General features: G+C 35.2%; 3 protein-coding genes across 3 annotated transcripts; 1 reads left to right on the top strand and 2 right to left on the bottom strand.

Moving 5' to 3' along the window:
- Window positions 1–3,061: 3,061 nt before the first annotated feature.
- On the top strand, window positions 3,062–4,452 carry LOC125876719 (uncharacterized). The gene is made up of 2 exons (XM_049557946.1): window positions 3,062–3,455; window positions 3,668–4,452. The coding sequence occupies exons 1-2, from the start codon at window positions 3,062–3,064 to the stop codon at window positions 4,450–4,452; spliced, it is 1,179 nt and encodes a 392-aa protein (XP_049413903.1).
- Window positions 4,453–5,025: 573 nt separating this feature from the next.
- LOC125876659 (uncharacterized) lies at window positions 5,026–11,992 on the bottom strand. Its single transcript, XM_049557880.1, has 5 exons — window positions 11,743–11,992; window positions 8,872–9,013; window positions 7,755–7,981; window positions 5,823–6,080; window positions 5,026–5,444 (listed from the first exon to the last, which is right to left on the bottom strand). The coding sequence occupies exons 1-5, from the start codon at window positions 11,938–11,940 to the stop codon at window positions 5,130–5,132; spliced, it is 1,140 nt and encodes a 379-aa protein (XP_049413837.1). The 5' UTR covers window positions 11,941–11,992; the 3' UTR covers window positions 5,026–5,129.
- Window positions 11,993–12,929: 937 nt separating this feature from the next.
- LOC125876451 (acid phosphatase 1) lies at window positions 12,930–15,798 on the bottom strand. The gene is made up of 3 exons (XM_049557639.1): window positions 15,389–15,798; window positions 14,329–14,538; window positions 12,930–13,312 (listed from the first exon to the last, which is right to left on the bottom strand). The coding sequence occupies exons 1-3, from the start codon at window positions 15,772–15,774 to the stop codon at window positions 13,135–13,137; spliced, it is 774 nt and encodes a 257-aa protein (XP_049413596.1). The 5' UTR covers window positions 15,775–15,798; the 3' UTR covers window positions 12,930–13,134.
- Window positions 15,799–16,804: the final 1,006 nt, after the last annotated feature.

Below are 16,804 nucleotides of genomic sequence, written 5' to 3'. Positions count from 1 at the left end.
AAAAAATTTGTCCTAATTAATATTATTAGTGTATAATTAGTTAGTGAAGAAGCCTTTTGAGCTTCCTAGCAGGAACATTTAACTCTTTCTGCTATTTTTTGTGAGGGTTATATGAGCCATCATATCCTTTTTCCAGTGTAATTGGCTAAACTTTTTGTAAATGTTCGACAAGCTTACTATCTAGTACGAAACTAAATATTTATTTGTATTGGATGTTCATTAGTTCAGGGTTTGACTATCTGTTACGAGTCGAGAAGACCTACAAGTGTATCATAACATTTCCATTTTCATGTAATAATGGAAAAAGTTATTCCCTTGTTATTCAAATTAAGTTTAATAACTATTTCCAAATAAGCTTCGAGGAATGTTTAATACTTTCTCACCAAAGAAAATAAGACCCTTACCTAGAATTTCACTTGTTTTCACAAATCAAAATAGAATTTACGTATAAATATTTTTTTAAAAAATTACATGGTGATTCTAAACCCTTTTAAAATCAGGTAGAAGAGTTGGATGCTGCAAACATATTTTGATTTCAACTCTCTAGCCCTATAACAAAATGGATTATCATCGATAAGTTGGCAATGAGGATATTTGATCATATATATTATAGTTAGCAATTGTCATATTCTTATTGTTTTATATTTTGACAACATCTTGATATTGATACTCCACAGTAAAAATCTATTCGTATCGGTATTTATATCAAATCAATAAATGTATAACATGTATTTATATATAAACCTCTAGTACATATCAGTAGTAATCATCATACAATCTCACCTCATTAAATCACTTAAATATAGTAGATTAACATGATTATTTAGTTTAGACACGAAATGTGAGTGTATATTTACCATATTCTACTTCATACTCGTGTCATTGTACATGTATTCAATTAGTAGAACCTCATAAAATACATGAAAGTAGTTAGCATTTAGAAGACATATAGAAAGATCCAATGAACCAATACAATCATAAAATATCCTGTGTTTGGTACTCATATTGTAATTCTGCATTTCTTTTTCTGATGCAGCACATAGTACGAGTCACCCTCGTTGATTTTCGATCTCCCGTGACCTTTGCTGATTGGATCATGGTGAGCTCTTGGCGTTTGGAGACTTACTGATTTCCCTCTTTTGTATTATCTATATATTTTATATTTTGAGTAGATAGATCTGTTGTAAATAGTCCCTTTTTGTGCTTAAACACTCTTGTATCGATGACACCATATTCGGAGTTTGATTCTTATGTATATTCGTCTTTCTTGGTCATTTGTGGGCTTTTAATGTATATTTTGTACCGTCATGTAGAAATCTATGTTATGGCCCTATTCTATATATGTCTATTTTGCTTCAGTGTAGTTATATTCTAGAATTATTTATTGTTTATTTGTTTGTGTTTTGACTTGCCTACTAGGGGTTTATGGTAAGCGTCATCATGATCCGATCTGTGATAACGGGCTGCATTGAAAAGGTATATAGTTTGTTGTCCTCACTGCATGTTTTAATCTTACGAAAAATGGTCATATTTGTCCTTATAATCTCAAAAAAATACACAATGTTTTGACAATACACAAACATTAATGACGCTTTTCTCTCCGTATCAATGTTTTGATGTGAAAAGTGACGCGAGAGGATACGTATAGGAGTTAAGTTTAATGGGTCTTCACAATTGAGTGGATCGGGTTTAAATACTTGGGTCGGGTAGACGTATAAAATATTAAATAGGGAGTAGATTTTTAATTGTAATAAAAATATATACATGTACGAAGATTAAATAATAAAAGTGGGAACATGATGCTTACCTATCCAAGGATAAATATATGCCCAAAATTGAGTGACAAAAAAATATAACCTTTTTATGAGAGTACGAAGATCTTACAATTAAGTCAACTTCAGTAGCGAAAACATTATTAAGATTATTATTATAATAATAAACTATCATTTATAAAGCAAAGTTATAAAAGAGGGATGCAGAAAATAAATAGCATATGATCTTGTAATTCTAGTTGCTAAGGATATATATACTACTAGAATTAAAGACTTTTTTCATTGCGGATCAATGAGAAATTTGTGCTATAAAACATAATTTTTCTACTTACTTCTCACTGAATCAACTTATTTAGAAAATGTATGGTAGAACAGATTCTTACTGAAATAGTGGGAAGCTTCTATGAAATTTACTAGTGCTACTTTTTTCTTTTACATTGATTTAATCAAAATATCAGTGAAAACAACTAGTGAACATTTCCATATGAAATTTACTACTACTTTTTTCTTTTACACTGATTTAATTAAAATATCAATGGAAACAACTAGTGAACATTTTTCGGTGAGAAAAAAAGGGATTTTTAGTAGTGATACATATCGATTGGAGTGTAATGATTTTTCAACTCATGGTGTAAAAAGTATTTGTGCAATCAAATCAATTGTAACATAATAAGATGCAATTTTTTTTTATAAACATTAATTTGTAATCTGGCAAAATGATAACTAATTTGCTATTACAATGAACTTTTGGTTAGGAACCTTTCCTTTTTTCTTTTAGTAAGATATGTTAGTTTTATCCTATGGATGAAAGAACATATTTATAAATAACTCAATTTCAAAAAAAGTAATCATAATCGACACCCTTAACAAAATTTCTCGCTATGACGACATATTGTTTCTCCTGGCAGAGAAATTGTAATCACTGTTCATTTCATTTGAAAGCTACTTCAAGAAAGATACGTGTATATGAAGAATATAAGATTTTAAGGAAAGTGTTGTATCTAAATTTATGGCCAAGACAAAGTGATGCCACATGTGTGTTGAAGTTTAATACTCCTATAAAGAGCACAAATATTGAATAGAATACTGGACTTGGGAAAAGGAGCACATGAAAGGAAACTTATCAAACAAACATACCGTTATTTATAGTCCCGAGCTCTGTCCACTTTTACTTGTTCAGTTTGAACTTTGCACGTCTCTTAAGAAATTATAATTGACATGAGCATTTTACTATGATATCTATATAACATTGAAAATCCCATCACTTATCTTTCTCTCAATAGCTACTAATGGCCCTCACTATTGTTGTGGATCTAGGCATTGTCTTGCTAATGTTTATAGCAAAGGTAGAGGCTATTCCCCCTGGAATAGCTAACCATCCTAGCAATTCTCATTGCTCAGATGATGAAATCAAGCAATGTAAAAATCTTCCTCATGTATGTCCCATGTTCTGTCCTACTGGTTGCATAACGGAGTGTCGTTCTTGCAAGCCTATTTGTATCAATGGCCCAATGCCACCAACTTTGTCACCCGTGTCTCCTCCTCATCCACCCTCACCAACCCCGAAGAAGGCTAAGTGCAAGAACAAGTACTACCATAATTGTTATAATCTCGAATTTTCATGCCCTACCTCTTGTCCTAGTGGTTGCCATGTTGATTGTGTCTCTTGCAAACCTGTTTGTAGTAAGTTATTTCCTTCTCTATTCTATTTTACACAACGACATTTCTATATTTGAAAACTCTTTAATTCTAACTTCATACCGCTCTTTGATTAACATCTACTAGACTACCAAAAATACCATAGGTCATTTTGGTATGTTATATATGAAACAGAGAACATATACAATTCTTCAAGCCTTTTGTTCAACTAAATGATGTACATTTATCTGATGCAGAATGTGACATACCTGGAGCAGTTTGCCAAGATCCTCGTTTCATCGGTGGAGATGGAGTTACCTTTTACTTCCATGGCAAGAAGGACAAAGATTTTTGCTTAGTTTCAGACCCTAAATTCCACATCAATGCTCATTTCATAGGAAGACGAAACAGGAACATGAAGAGAGACTTCACTTGGATACAATCCATTGGTATCCTTTATGGTTCTCACAAGATCTCAATAGGTGCACTAAAAACATCAACATGGGATGATTACATTGATCGCCTTTCCCTCCACTTCAACGATACAATCATACTTCTTCGTGATGAGGAAGGAGCAAGGTGGCAATCTGATGAAACTGTGCCTATGGCCTCCATTACTAGAGTTAGCAACACAAACGACGTTGTCATAGAAGTTGAAAATGTTTTCAAGATCACTGCTAAGGTTGTACCTATTACAAAACAAGAATCTCGAGTTCATAACTATGGTATACCAAAAGATGACTGCTTTGCTCATCTTGAACTTGGGTTCAAGTTTTTCTCTTTAAACGACGAAGTAGATGGTGTTCTAGGACAAACGTATAAGAAGAAGTATGTGAGAAAACTTAAGATGGGTGTTTTGATGCCTGTAATGGGAGGTGACAAAGAGTTTCTAACATCAGGACTCTTTGATGCTGATTGTTATGTGACTAAGTTTCAAACAAATGGAGAAGAATCTGATAATGAAACCGGTTTTGCTTTGGAGCTGCCAAGCTTGAGGTGCACTAGCGGAATTTATGGAAGTGGAGTTGTTTGCAAGCGATAGAATATTGATTGCTAATTACTAATGAAATTTATACCCATCATGATCAGCGTATCGTTGAAATAAGGGTAGATACTCATAGCAATCTTTGAATAATTTGTGAAGTGATGTAGAGGTGTGTGGTACCAAAATCTTGTGTTTTGAAGGTAGTGAGGACAAGAAAGTTGGCATAAACTCAAATTGTTCAAGGATTGAAAATGTTCCAACGTCAAATAATCATATCTCTCAACTTATAATAAATTAAGCTACGAGCAAGAAGAACTCTCTTTTCAATAGTTTAGTAATGGGAAGATTGAATAGTTAAGATATGTAATTGTCAACGTCAAAGATTGAATACCAGACTTTGGTTAAAAAACAGTAATCAACAAAACTATTTGTTAAGGACCTTCAATCAATTATCTAACTAACACGGATAGATGCTCCTACGATTATGAGACAAAATAAGCTATAACGCTCAGAGTAAGCTAGGAAGAACCCGAAGGAACTAATATTATGATGCTCATTCACTTGCAGAAGGCTAGAAATTGAACACAACAGTACAACAACGGGCAAATACAACACACTGAGAAGTACAAATCGGCAAAGAATGTACATTATGCATTTATTATGGTTCAGCAGACTTGAAGTCCACTATGCCTTTTAATATATTTCATGTTGGCAATACACAAAGTAAACTACTACTAAGCACCATCTGGAATCAGTACAACTGATCCAGATGTTTTCCTACTCTCAAGGTCAGCATGTGCTTGTGCCACCTGAGACAGGGGATAAGTATGATTCATACGGACGCGTAAGACACCTGATGCCACATTTGCAAATACCTCTCCGGCAGTTGCTAGTAGTTCATCCCTCGTTATTGTGTAATGCATCATGCTAGGCCTCGTCAGAAATAGCGATTTCACTGCAAGAGCTGATAAAGGTACTGGATCTGGTGAGCCAGATGACTGCCCAAAACTCACCATGTATCCACGAGTTTTTAAGCAGTCTAATGATCCCTGATCACAAAAATTTCTAATCAAAGGCAAATCAGGAACAGGACATAAGCACAATAAATTCTTTCTAATCCTGGTCACCCAAGTCTTGGCCCATCATAGTTTTCTTGTTCATATTCCTACAGGCTAAAGTTGTTGAATTAAATTACCCCTGGATAGTTGGTTTATTGCTAGTTTGCTGTTAATCATTAATGATTTGGCAAGTTATGATTGTCTTAAAATAAATTTCAATCTCCAACAGTCAAAAGAGATTCTGTTAAATCCAAACCCAAATCTACATGAACAAACTTCACCATTCTGATGAAAGCGTTGCTTTTCTGAAAGCTCTTGTGTGAATTTAGGCTAACTTGGTTGATAAAGAATGAATGTAAATGCCAATACCTGAAAAGTATCTTTTCCAACAGAATCATATACAACATCAACTCCTTGGCCTGATGTGATCTCATTGACACGATTGACGAAATCCTCTTCCTTATAGATTATGACATGATGACACCCATCATCTTTAGCTTGGTCTGCCTTCTCTTTAGTTGATACAGTCCCAATGACTGTAGCACCAAGGGCATTTGCCCATTGGCACAATAGGGAACCAACTCCACCTGCTGCAGCATGAACAAGTACTGTGTGCCCACGTTCAACCTGTAACACAATGCAAGACGGTATAAATTTGATGAAAGTAAGAAGCTATATCTTTTTTTGAAACTGGTAACTTTGTCTATATATGCTAGAATCTGAATCTTACAAGAGTTGTAGTAGCCCCATATTTACAAAGTACTACCTACATCTATGATTCTATGATCCTATGTCTATAATGAGTTGTAGAAGCTATATCTTAGTTTGCAATTATGCAAATGAGAGAAAAAGCTATTCAATTAAAAAGAATTTTAAAAGAATAAAGTTTTGAATGAAAAGGAAATGGATGGATAAAATTCCAAGAAGACAGCAAATTCCAATTTGTTGCACAAATATCACATGCCAAAACCATTGAAAGGTCACTTCTTTTTTTGAGAAAAAATGAGGCTAGAAAGGTCATCTCTTTTCCTTTCAGCTCTCTTAAAATTACCAATCTGGGAAGCAAAGCTGGTTCATGTTCAGCATGTTGTATTTGTCATAGCACACTATTCTACAAACTGGACTGCATCAACCTCCAAATTTAGTTTAAAAGCATTTGGTCCCCCTTCCCATAATTTGGAACTCCCAAGTAATTCTGTAAATCTCTAAGAATCCAATTTATGGGGTACCTGATTCTGATCAGGAGAGAGCGGAGATACTTTATGATAACTGCTTAACCTTGTAGGAACTGGAAAACAATGCACTCATAATAAAATGTATTCCATGATCTTCGCGCTTTCAAGCATTCAATTTATTCATATTTTAAATTTTCTGATGTTTTATCTGATTCACTAACTAGCTGCAAACAACCAATTAAACCAGCAGGAAATTAAAGAATATCGGCCATTTCACAGTTTTCTAAAGTTGCTTTGGTACAGAGAATATCAGAATTTTAGGACCATTGCCATCCAGAACACAGATCAGCCCGATACCTGGAGTAAAAAATGGAGTAAGGATGGTGCTTACGTCTTTGTAACACTGATAGGACACATAGTCTTCCATTATCCAAAAAAAAAAAATCATATGAAATTTAAAAGCTGGAAATCTTCAAAATGAAGGAGAGGAAAAGATCCATATGCCCATCCAGATTACTAGCCTTCAACTTCTAAATTACACACCTAATATCACAAGCAACGATATTGGTTTTCTCAAGACATACCACTGGGGATTATGACTTTTACTTCTTCAAGTTGTAATTACTCATGCAATAACTATGAGAAACACATGATGCAGTAGTCAAAAGCAATAGGACCTAGCAACCTGCTGGATCACCAAGAAATAGATTAATTTACTTAAAAAAGGAGAATATGGATAAAGGAACTTCAATCATGGGATATGCGTCTAATTGCTAATCATGCATTAGTACTCCAGTCAATATCTAAAGATTGAATTTCCAGTAATAAGAGATAATCAAATAGTATTTTGTATCTTCCCTTAATTGTCCTATATATGATCACATTGATTAACATGTAGGGAAAAACATCTAAATCATAAAACAAACACTCAATCATGCCCATGTCAGAGTTGAGGACTTCTTTTTTTAAACTGGTAATTTTGTAAGAGTTGAGGACTTCTTCCGCACTAGATAATCTAAATCATCTAGTTTGTAATATAAGCATGTCAACTTTAACTAATGAAGGAACAGATGGAAAAAAAAAGAATAGAGGAAACTCGGCTGCTGTAAGACTATGATGTACATACTTTGAAGCAGCGGCGCAGTAGGAACTGAGCAGTCATGCCCTTGAGAAGTATGGATGCTACAACAATGGGGTCAATTGAGGGAGGAACAGGCACAACTTTATCAGCAGGAAGGATCTGTTCCTCAGCATATGCACCCATTGGACCGCCAGCATATGCAACAATATCACCAACTTTCCTCCCAGTCAATCCGGGACCAACAGCTGTTACAACCCCTACAGCCTCCATACCTGGCATAAAGAATTTAATTCTAGCTTCAATTCCAACTGAATGCCACCTAAATAATGCTTCTATGATCTTCGATACCTTATAAATGAAATGCTTCTATCATGTTCTGCCAGCCTCTAGATCAAAAAGGATCCAGCTATAGGCCTGACTGGATATCGTTTGTCCCCAAACAAAACAAAAACAAAGTTGGTAACTCCATATTTTAGAATCTAGCATGAAGAGATGAGAAAAGAGGTTGAACCGTACAAATACACACAGTTGATAACTTGGTACACAAAAAAAATATCCTCTCTAGACAAAACAAGAACCTCACTATTTAAGTGTCGATTGTGATGATGAGATGTACATGGTCCCCTGTCTTTCTTTTTTGTTGGATAAGTATATGGATCAGACTTGTGGTAAAGCAGAATCTTTATGCATCTAATTTACTTCACCTCTTTAGTCTTTACTGCCTGTGAATCATAGCTAAATGGCAGATTTTCAGTACTTAAAAACTAGTTTTAAAGTGGATAACAACGAGTTAGGTTTGAGTGGTAGGAGATAGTAATCAACGATGAGCTTTATGGTGTTGAAACTAAACATAGATCTGGAGATTCCTAGATAGGGCAAACCTCCAGTCCTCCACATGGAGAAAACCCATTTAACTTTCAAACAATAGAGCATCCCATGTTTGGTGGAGATATTCATGCCGAAGCAGATGCAGGCTTTTCTTTTTGCATATGATGCAGTTCCAAAGCTAATCATAACCAGCAGAAGATATTCAAATTACAGGATGCCTCAAACCAGCGGGTTCCAATAGAATCTTCTTTAAAAATAGGATCATATTATACGTAAAATGTTCGTAAACATATAGAAGAAGAGAAAATAATTGACAAAGGGGGATTGAAAGCACCTGGTGTAAAGGGAAATGCAGCAGCTTTGTAAACTCCTTTCCGGAAATATATGTCAATGAAGTTGAGGCCAATGGCCTTATTTTTCACCCTGATCTCTCCATCTTTTGGGTCTCCCAGTTCAACATCCTCCCATTTGAGGACCTACAAAACAATAGCCTTGTTGTAAATAATTGGTTGATAAATTTCTATGGATGCAAATTAAAAAAGAAGGCCTTGTCATTAATATTTATTCTCCTGCTTCCTCTAAACACATAAAAAGGCGAACATAGAATTTATCACACTAAAATTTAGTTTTATGTCCCAAGAATTGAAAGATCCATCAATTAAGTTTCTAATTTAAGAACATGAATGTGACAGCAGATCCAATGATAACAAAGCAAAATATCCCTGGAGATCTTAGAATAACTTATGTGTTCCTAAAGATGAGGGTGGTATTGTTATCAGATACATGAATGAAATCTCCAACACCTTAGCCATCAAAAGATGGTGGAAGTTCAGGACTCAGCCTTCTTTATGGGCTGATTTCACGAGGGCCAAATATTGCAATAGGGTTCATTCAGTGTCCAAGGCATGGACAAGTGGAAACTCTCAAGCATGTAAATCTCTAATTAAAGCTAGGGAGGACACTGAAATAAACATTCTTTGGAATATTAATGATGGTTGTTGCAGAATGTGGGGGGTAATTGGACTGAGAAGGATGCTTTGGCAGTCCTTTATCCTGGTATATTGATAACATTGGAGGTTAATGTCAGTGACTATATTGACAATGACAATTGACATGTATATACAATACATCGAGGTGCAAGCAGGTGGAGTTCACCTATAACAAGAGTTATCAGGTGAATATAGGCATGCCACCTTTTGAGGCACTCTATGTACGCAAGCGCAGGACTCCCTTATGCTGGGTAAGCGTAATTTGGAGAAGCTTCATGAGGTGCTCCCAGCTTACATGACTCAACATATTAACAACATTGCCATTGGAGATCAAGAAAGTCATGACTTTGTCATCTGGGATGTTACCCAACATTGCATTACACCAACTCTTCATCATGGCAAATCATCAGACAACATAGGCAGAAGGACACCACTCTTGACAAGGTATGTCATAAATGTTTTCCTTCTAAAATGTCATTTCTTACTTGGAGATTGATTCTTAAAAATTTACCTTTCGATGGGATTCTCCATAATGTTGATAAACAATTAGTCTCTAGATGCTTTTGTTGTGCTACACCTTCTTGTGATACAATGAATCATGTTTTTATTGATGGTGAGGCTGCTTGTTATGTTTGGAACTTCTTTGGTAACCCTCTGGGAGTTAGACATCACTCTTGTTCTATAAAAAGAATTTTCAATATGTGGTGGGATGTTAAGACTAACAATAACATACATAAACTGATTCAACAAATAGTTCCTATTTGTAGTTGTTGGGAAATTTGGAGGAGGTGGGATTTCAGTGGGTATGTTGTTGGGAAATTTGGAGGAGCTGGACTTCTTGTGAATATGGTAACCAGAAAAGATTTGTTACTTCCAATATGGAAGTGCATAACCTATGGAACATAAAGACAGACATATCAGTGGCATTTCCTAGCTGTGATATTTTTCAGGCAACTGAACTCAACTATGTCAAAGAATTGACATAGAAGAGGTTGCCTAACCCATGAAGCACTACAGAGAAAAGGTTTGCAGATTTGCTCAAGGTGTTTTCTTTGTGACAAGGAAGCAGAGGTAAACAACCACCTCTTCCTAGTTCCTACATTGCATAACAATTGTAAATCTGCGGAGCATGTTCTTACATATGCTTGGAGTTAAGCTGGACAATTCCTAAGAACACTTTTGATTTGCTGAGGAGATGGGAGACAATTGGAAAAAGAATTTCTGAGGAAGACCGGTGGAAACTAATTCCAGATTGTATTTGGTGGACCTTATGGAAGGAAAGAAATGCAAGGTGTTTTGAGGGCTGTTTCTTTTTTGCAATGCCCAGTGAGGATTGTAACTAACATTTGGATGATTGTTTTCATATGAATACAAAGTTACTTTATCAAAAAAAAAAGAACAACTATGTCAGAGAATTGAAATATTCAGATCAGTCATCAGGTGTCAATACTTGGACCAAACCAATGCTTGGAAGGATTGAAGTTAACACTGATGGTGATGGAAGCTACATCCAGCAAAATAACATATCGGGTATTGGTGGCATGGTGAGGAATGATTCTGACAACCTGATCATGCCCATTTCAGTCCCCATTCAATGTAAAAGTAACAATAATGGTCACTATGTATGATGCTAACTGGTACAAACAGGCTAGATTCAAAACTCATGACCTGGAATTGGACTCCTTAGTGATTACTGACATGATCAATAACAAGGTCACTAATTATCACAAGCTCAAAGGTATTATCAGAGACATCATCAAAGGTATCAATGGTGCTGATATGAAGATTTCACACTGTTTTAGGGAAGCCAATCAAGTGTCCCAGTTCTTATCCAAACAAGCCTTTTCAAGTGGAAATGAGACCTTCTACTCTTTTCAACATCTTCCTTAAGAGGTGAAAGGATTATTTCAACTAGATAGAAGGCAACTCCGTAGTATTAAGCTATAACAAAAGTAACTTCTTCTTTGAGAGTTAATACTCTTTAATTCTAATTATATAAAATGTATTGTACATGCAACCTTTCATTTTTTCTTATGACCGGGCCTGCTTTCGGCACCTCCACTAATTTGGGTATAAGTAATCTCAATGCCTGTAGGAGATGTGTTAAAATTTACCAAAACAAAAATTAGAGCATTTTTCAGCAGAATGTAATCATGATCCTCCAGATTAAAAACCATTAGCATTTAAAAGAAGAGAGAGAGTGATAAGAAATAGACCTCAGGGCCACCAAGCTCATGAACCCTAATGGCTTTGACCATTGTTGTTGGTGATACAGAGTGAGCTCTTACTGCTAATCTGATAGTGGATGTTTGTAAAGGAACACACTTGCGGCTTTTTTGATTACTAGTTATAGCTCTTGGGAAGCGAGAAATGAAAGAATTAGGCAGAAGAAGATTGTGACATGTTAATCGCATTATTTGTCACTCAACAGAGACAGACAGATATGCGCACTCCCAAATACCAAAACAATTAGGTATTGAGGTCCACAGCATGAAGAATCAAATTAAAAAAAAGTGTTTAATTTTTGTCCTTATTTTCTTTATATATATATCAATATTTAAAAAATCATAAAAAATTGGTTTATTATCTATTTTCGGTACTCTATTAGTTTCTCAAGCCACCTAATTATCCCATTAGTTATTATAAAATTTGCATACTTGAAAATATTTACAAATATAAAGCATCATCAATGGGGATAAGAGTTGATGTTAAGGGAGCAAGAGAATCGACCAGATTTTTTTTCATCGAAAAGGAAACAAAAGGAGGCTATTACTTCTTTTGTTGTTGGTTATACTAACAAAACAATGAGTTGGAGAGTGGTGTTCTTCACTGTGAAATTGAGACCTACAGGGAAGGATCGATTTCCAAACGTGTGCAAGAGCCAAGAGATCAAAATCTGATGACAATAAATACATGGCATGTATTTTGGCTCTGGGTATATATCCAAGAAGAATGCAACTGCAAGAATGTTACTAGTCCCTTCCTATATGTATATATAGGTGTATGTATGTGCAAACAATAAATATGGTGGCCCTTTACATTCATACACAACAAATACTACACATGTCTTACAGAGTGATCTTATCTGACAAAGGTATTTCATTCACCAACGTTCAGTTTTATACCAAATATATTTGGATGCTACACACTATATTGTGTCTTACTGAGTGATCTTATCTGACAAAGGTATTCCATTCACCATCATTCAGTTTTATACCTCATTATTTTGTAGGATCAAAAGCAATTTAGTTTAGTTGTCAAATACTACCACTACTGCAAAAGAACATAGTAAATTAAGCAGCAAACTTCTGAAACGCGCCAACTTCATAACTTTGCTATGATACGGCAGTGGGACTAAACAAAACAATAAAGAGTGGTTTAAAAACAAAAGAGAGAGTGAGTGAGAGATGTCACAGACGGAAATGGTGGTTATGCACAATTGTTGCTGCTATGGCATACATTCATTGAATCATCAATAATCCAGTTTAAGGGATTACAAGAATTACAGTTACATTATTTATAAGGTAGCCATTAGCCAGTGAAAAAAAAAAATCATCGGCATGTTGCATCAACATGGGCTACCAAACCTATTAGTTACAAGTTCTACTTTAGGGAATGTAGTAGATGGGATTTGGAAGCTTGAATGAGCGATTAGACATAGAAGAACCTAGCAGATCACTCCATTGGTCTCCTGAGTTGCCCACTATTCGGAACCCTTCTTCTACAATCTCATTTCGTCTCTCTGATTTAAAGGTTGTTGCTGTTTTGACATGGTCGTCCGGCCCTCTGCATAGAATCAGAATCATTAGTCAAAATTTCACTTTGGTATTTAGGGAAAAAAGGCACAAGTACCCTCTTCAAACTATGATCGAGTTTTCTAGAACACACTGGAAGATAGATAAGGAAAAGAAACATAAGGAAGCACAACAAGTGTCAATTTTTTTTTTAAGTGGTAAAATACACGTGTAAGGTGTGTGTATTTCACCCACACAACACACATCTGGTTGTGGCTTTTCAGATTGGCAATAATTCTACTTTAAAATAGTTCTGGGGTAGTAGGACCCCACAAAGAATAATCGTGTAGTTGAGAATTCGGTCATAGTTTGAGGGGTTCTTGTGTCTTTCCCCAGCATGATATAGTAGTTACATTAGCACGGATCTGTGTCCAGATTAGGAAAAACAAGAGATGTGCTCAAATACTAAGCACAACCATGGAGATTTACAGAGTCCACAAACATTCCCTTCTCTGAGTTACATGTCCCATTCTATAACTAAGCATCAATAATAATGTATATCCCACATATTCAACCTCCATTCTGTACAAAACTATGGATCCAGACAAAAGGAGTTGATCATGTGTTATTCTTAAGCAAGAAGAAAACGATAAAGAATAATGCTCTGCCAACACTAATAAATCATCATCTGGCTCAGATCATGTCATGGGTAGGTGAGATAAGTAAAATGTGCCCGAGCAAATTAAAAAAATGAACTTTACAAAAACAATCTGTACAGGAAAGTTCAATTCAACATGAAAATGCATCAACTACATCTACTTGCCAATGTTCATCAATGTGAAATCACATTGTGATTGGGGAAACACATTGAAAAACATTGGCAACTACTGAATGAAGTATGGTTTTGCAGCAAATATATGCACATACAAGTAAGCGAGCAGCATACTCGGACATACATTTAGACAAATTTCATTCTGAAATGTTTCATATCTCATATATGTTTTCCATTTTTATCACCAAGAATGAAATCAACAAACTTTATTCATAAAACCATACTCATTTACTCACCTAAGAATGAGCTTGTGCCAATCGTGGAATCCAGCGTTCATCAAATTCTCCACTGTAACACTTCTGTGTCTTTTGCTGCGCCCAGTCAGCAAGAAAACTTTGAATCCCAAACTCAGAACTTCTTGATAAAGCTTCAAACTGGACCCTAAGGCTGGTGCCGTTCCCTTCTCAACCCATTTATCAAATTCCACACTATCAAAAACCTCCAATCTACAATATTGAGATCAACACAAATCACCATTAGCTTACTACTACACATAGATGCCTAAAATGAAATTCAAAGCAGAACCATAATTCCAAGTAAAATAGAGAAAATCCCCTTCAAAATGGAAATTAGCAAAAATGATGCTCAATCTATCTCCTTTTTCATAATGGATTAAGACTATGATTAGATTTTTCCTAGTCTTTAGAAACTGTAGTTTAATGTGGTTCGTTATCTAGTCTATAGGAGAAAACATTGTGGGGTAATTGCTAAATTTTTAGCTTTAGTTTGTCTATGTTTTTGCTTATAAAAAACTACTACAGTTGCAGCATAGTTGAAATTAGTCAAGCAATTTCTTTTCTCGTTCACCACCTCTTTGTCTACTCTATTTTTACTTTTCTTCTCTAATCTGTTTTTCCTATCAGTGGTATCAAATCCACACCCAATCCAATGTGTCCTCAGGATCCAGACAGTTGCACACCAAATCAAACAGTGAAACCCCAGATAAAGAATGTCTCGATCTGGACTCGAGGGGGCGATGAGGCTCCTTACATGGTTTGGGCAATCTTCCTCCGCTTATCTTTTGGGGTGTGAATTAGGCCAAAACCTTATTGGACAGACTCAACGGGGACATTTCATTACTAGACATGTTAGGATTAGGCGCTTATGCCAAAAGCTATAGCCTTTATTTCTTTAACTAAGCCGAACAAACAAGAGTCATGTTCAATTATGGCTCTTAACCCCGGGCCACCCACCCCAATATTGGCGTTACCCAACAAGACAGTTTTACAGCGTTTAAGAGTGCAATAATGAAGTAAATTTAACAAAAATACAAAGAAAATTAGTGAAGAATCATACCCATAACCATGATCAGAATAGTACGGAAGATTAGAAAGCAAAGTTTCGTCAACATCAAAAACCCACACATCTCTTCCATCATCTCCCAAATCAACACTTTTCGCATATTCTCCCGCCTCATTCGAAACCCTATCAATGTCATTTTTATAACCCGGACCCACAACATATTCCCTCACATAATCAGCACATTCCTCTGGAATCGTCTTCCATGGACTTAAATTATTCGTTTCAACAGCAAACCTCCAACTCGTACACTTCAATTGGTTTTCATTATTTTCAGGATACTCAATAATCAATGGCCTCGAAAACACATGAGAGTTAAGATTTTCACTTCCAATTGCAACAGTCAACAACATCAAGAAAACGAAAATCCACAAAATTCTCATTGTGGGTATGCAGTAAAATTCTTCAAATTTCGTTATAAACTTGTTAGCGAAGTAATGGAGTCAATGAAATACTTGAATAAAGAATACTTATATAGTATATATATACAGGATATTGTGGTGAGAGAAGCAAGGGTAGGTGGATTGGTAAGGCTAATGGGATTGCTTCATTGGCTATGGGATGTTAACATAATATCAAGTTTATAGTATTTCCTTTTCTAAGTATCGTGATTCGTGCGTTTCCTTTACCACGTGGTAAAAGGAAAAGAATATTATTGCATATAATCTAACCAATAAAAATTTCCAAATCGATCTGCTACCATTAAATTGTGTCCGCATTGGGGAGGGTAATGATAATTTTTAATACTCACTCACACTCCTAATTTATATGGGATTTGGTAAAAAGTTTGTAAGATATATTTTTATTATTAAAATATTATTATATTTCGTAAATTTACATCATATAAATTGAAACAAAGAAAGCACATTACTTTGGACACTACATTATTTTGAACAATTTTTACTTTATGAATTATTTATTTTCAGTTGAATTGAGTCTTATTTTGTTAAATTAGGTTTTAGGCCTAACTTTACACCTCAAAAGTTAGGTCAAAGAATTGATCAAGTCTTATAAGGAATCCACTCATCTCATTAACTGCACACCAATGTGAGACCTTTTATGCTCAACCCAGTACTTAGCATTTAGTGTGTGGGCGATTTTTGATTTTTTGGGCCCCGGAATTGGGTGAGATGGACCTGCTCTGATACCATATTAAATTAGATGTTTGGTCTAACTCACACTCTAAAAGCTAGCTCAAAGGAAGGAAGATTGTCAAGTCTTATAAGGAGTCTACTCATCTCATTAACCACCAATGTGAGACTTTTTACTTTAACATTATTGTTATCATGGTATTCAAAGTCAAATTCACCTTATTTTTTTTGGCGGATGTTGATCCTCCTCAAAAAACTTATTAGGTACACCAGTGATACTAATTATATGAAATTTCTTTTTGTGAGATAACAAAATGAACTT

This window comes from Solanum stenotomum, chromosome 9, assembly GCF_019186545.1.
Source record: "Solanum stenotomum isolate F172 chromosome 9, ASM1918654v1, whole genome shotgun sequence".
In the NCBI taxonomy this organism is placed as follows: domain Eukaryota; kingdom Viridiplantae; phylum Streptophyta; class Magnoliopsida; order Solanales; family Solanaceae; genus Solanum; species Solanum stenotomum.
Note: the sequence above shows the minus strand (reverse complement) of the source record. Positions and strands in the feature narration are given on the sequence as shown.

Bases quoted from the DNA above. Each gene is read 5' to 3' on its own strand.
- LOC125876719 (XM_049557946.1), top strand. From the start codon at position 3,062: ATGGCCCTCACTATTGTTGTGGATCTAGGCATTGTCTTGCTAATGTTT. The intron at 3,456-3,667 runs GTAAGTTATTTC...TATCTGATGCAG, and splicing joins CTCTTGCAAACCTGTTTGTA to AATGTGACATACCTGGAGCA.
- LOC125876659 (XM_049557880.1), bottom strand. From the start codon at position 11,940: ATGCGATTAACATGTCACAATCTTCTTCTGCCTAATTCTTTCATTTCT. The intron at 9,014-11,742 runs GTCTATTTCTTA...ATTGTTTTGTAG, and splicing joins ATGAGCTTGGTGGCCCTGAG to GTCCTCAAATGGGAGGATGT. The intron at 7,982-8,871 runs GTGCTTTCAATC...TCTTTATGCCAG, and splicing joins TGCATTTCCCTTTACACCAG to GTATGGAGGCTGTAGGGGTT.
- LOC125876451 (XM_049557639.1), bottom strand. From the start codon at position 15,774: ATGAGAATTTTGTGGATTTTCGTTTTCTTGATGTTGTTGACTGTTGCA. The intron at 14,539-15,388 runs GTATGATTCTTC...TCAATATTGTAG, and splicing joins TATTCTGATCATGGTTATGG to ATTGGAGGTTTTTGATAGTG. The intron at 13,313-14,328 runs GTGAGTAAATGA...GATTCTATGCAG, and splicing joins TGGCACAAGCTCATTCTTAG to AGGGCCGGACGACCATGTCA.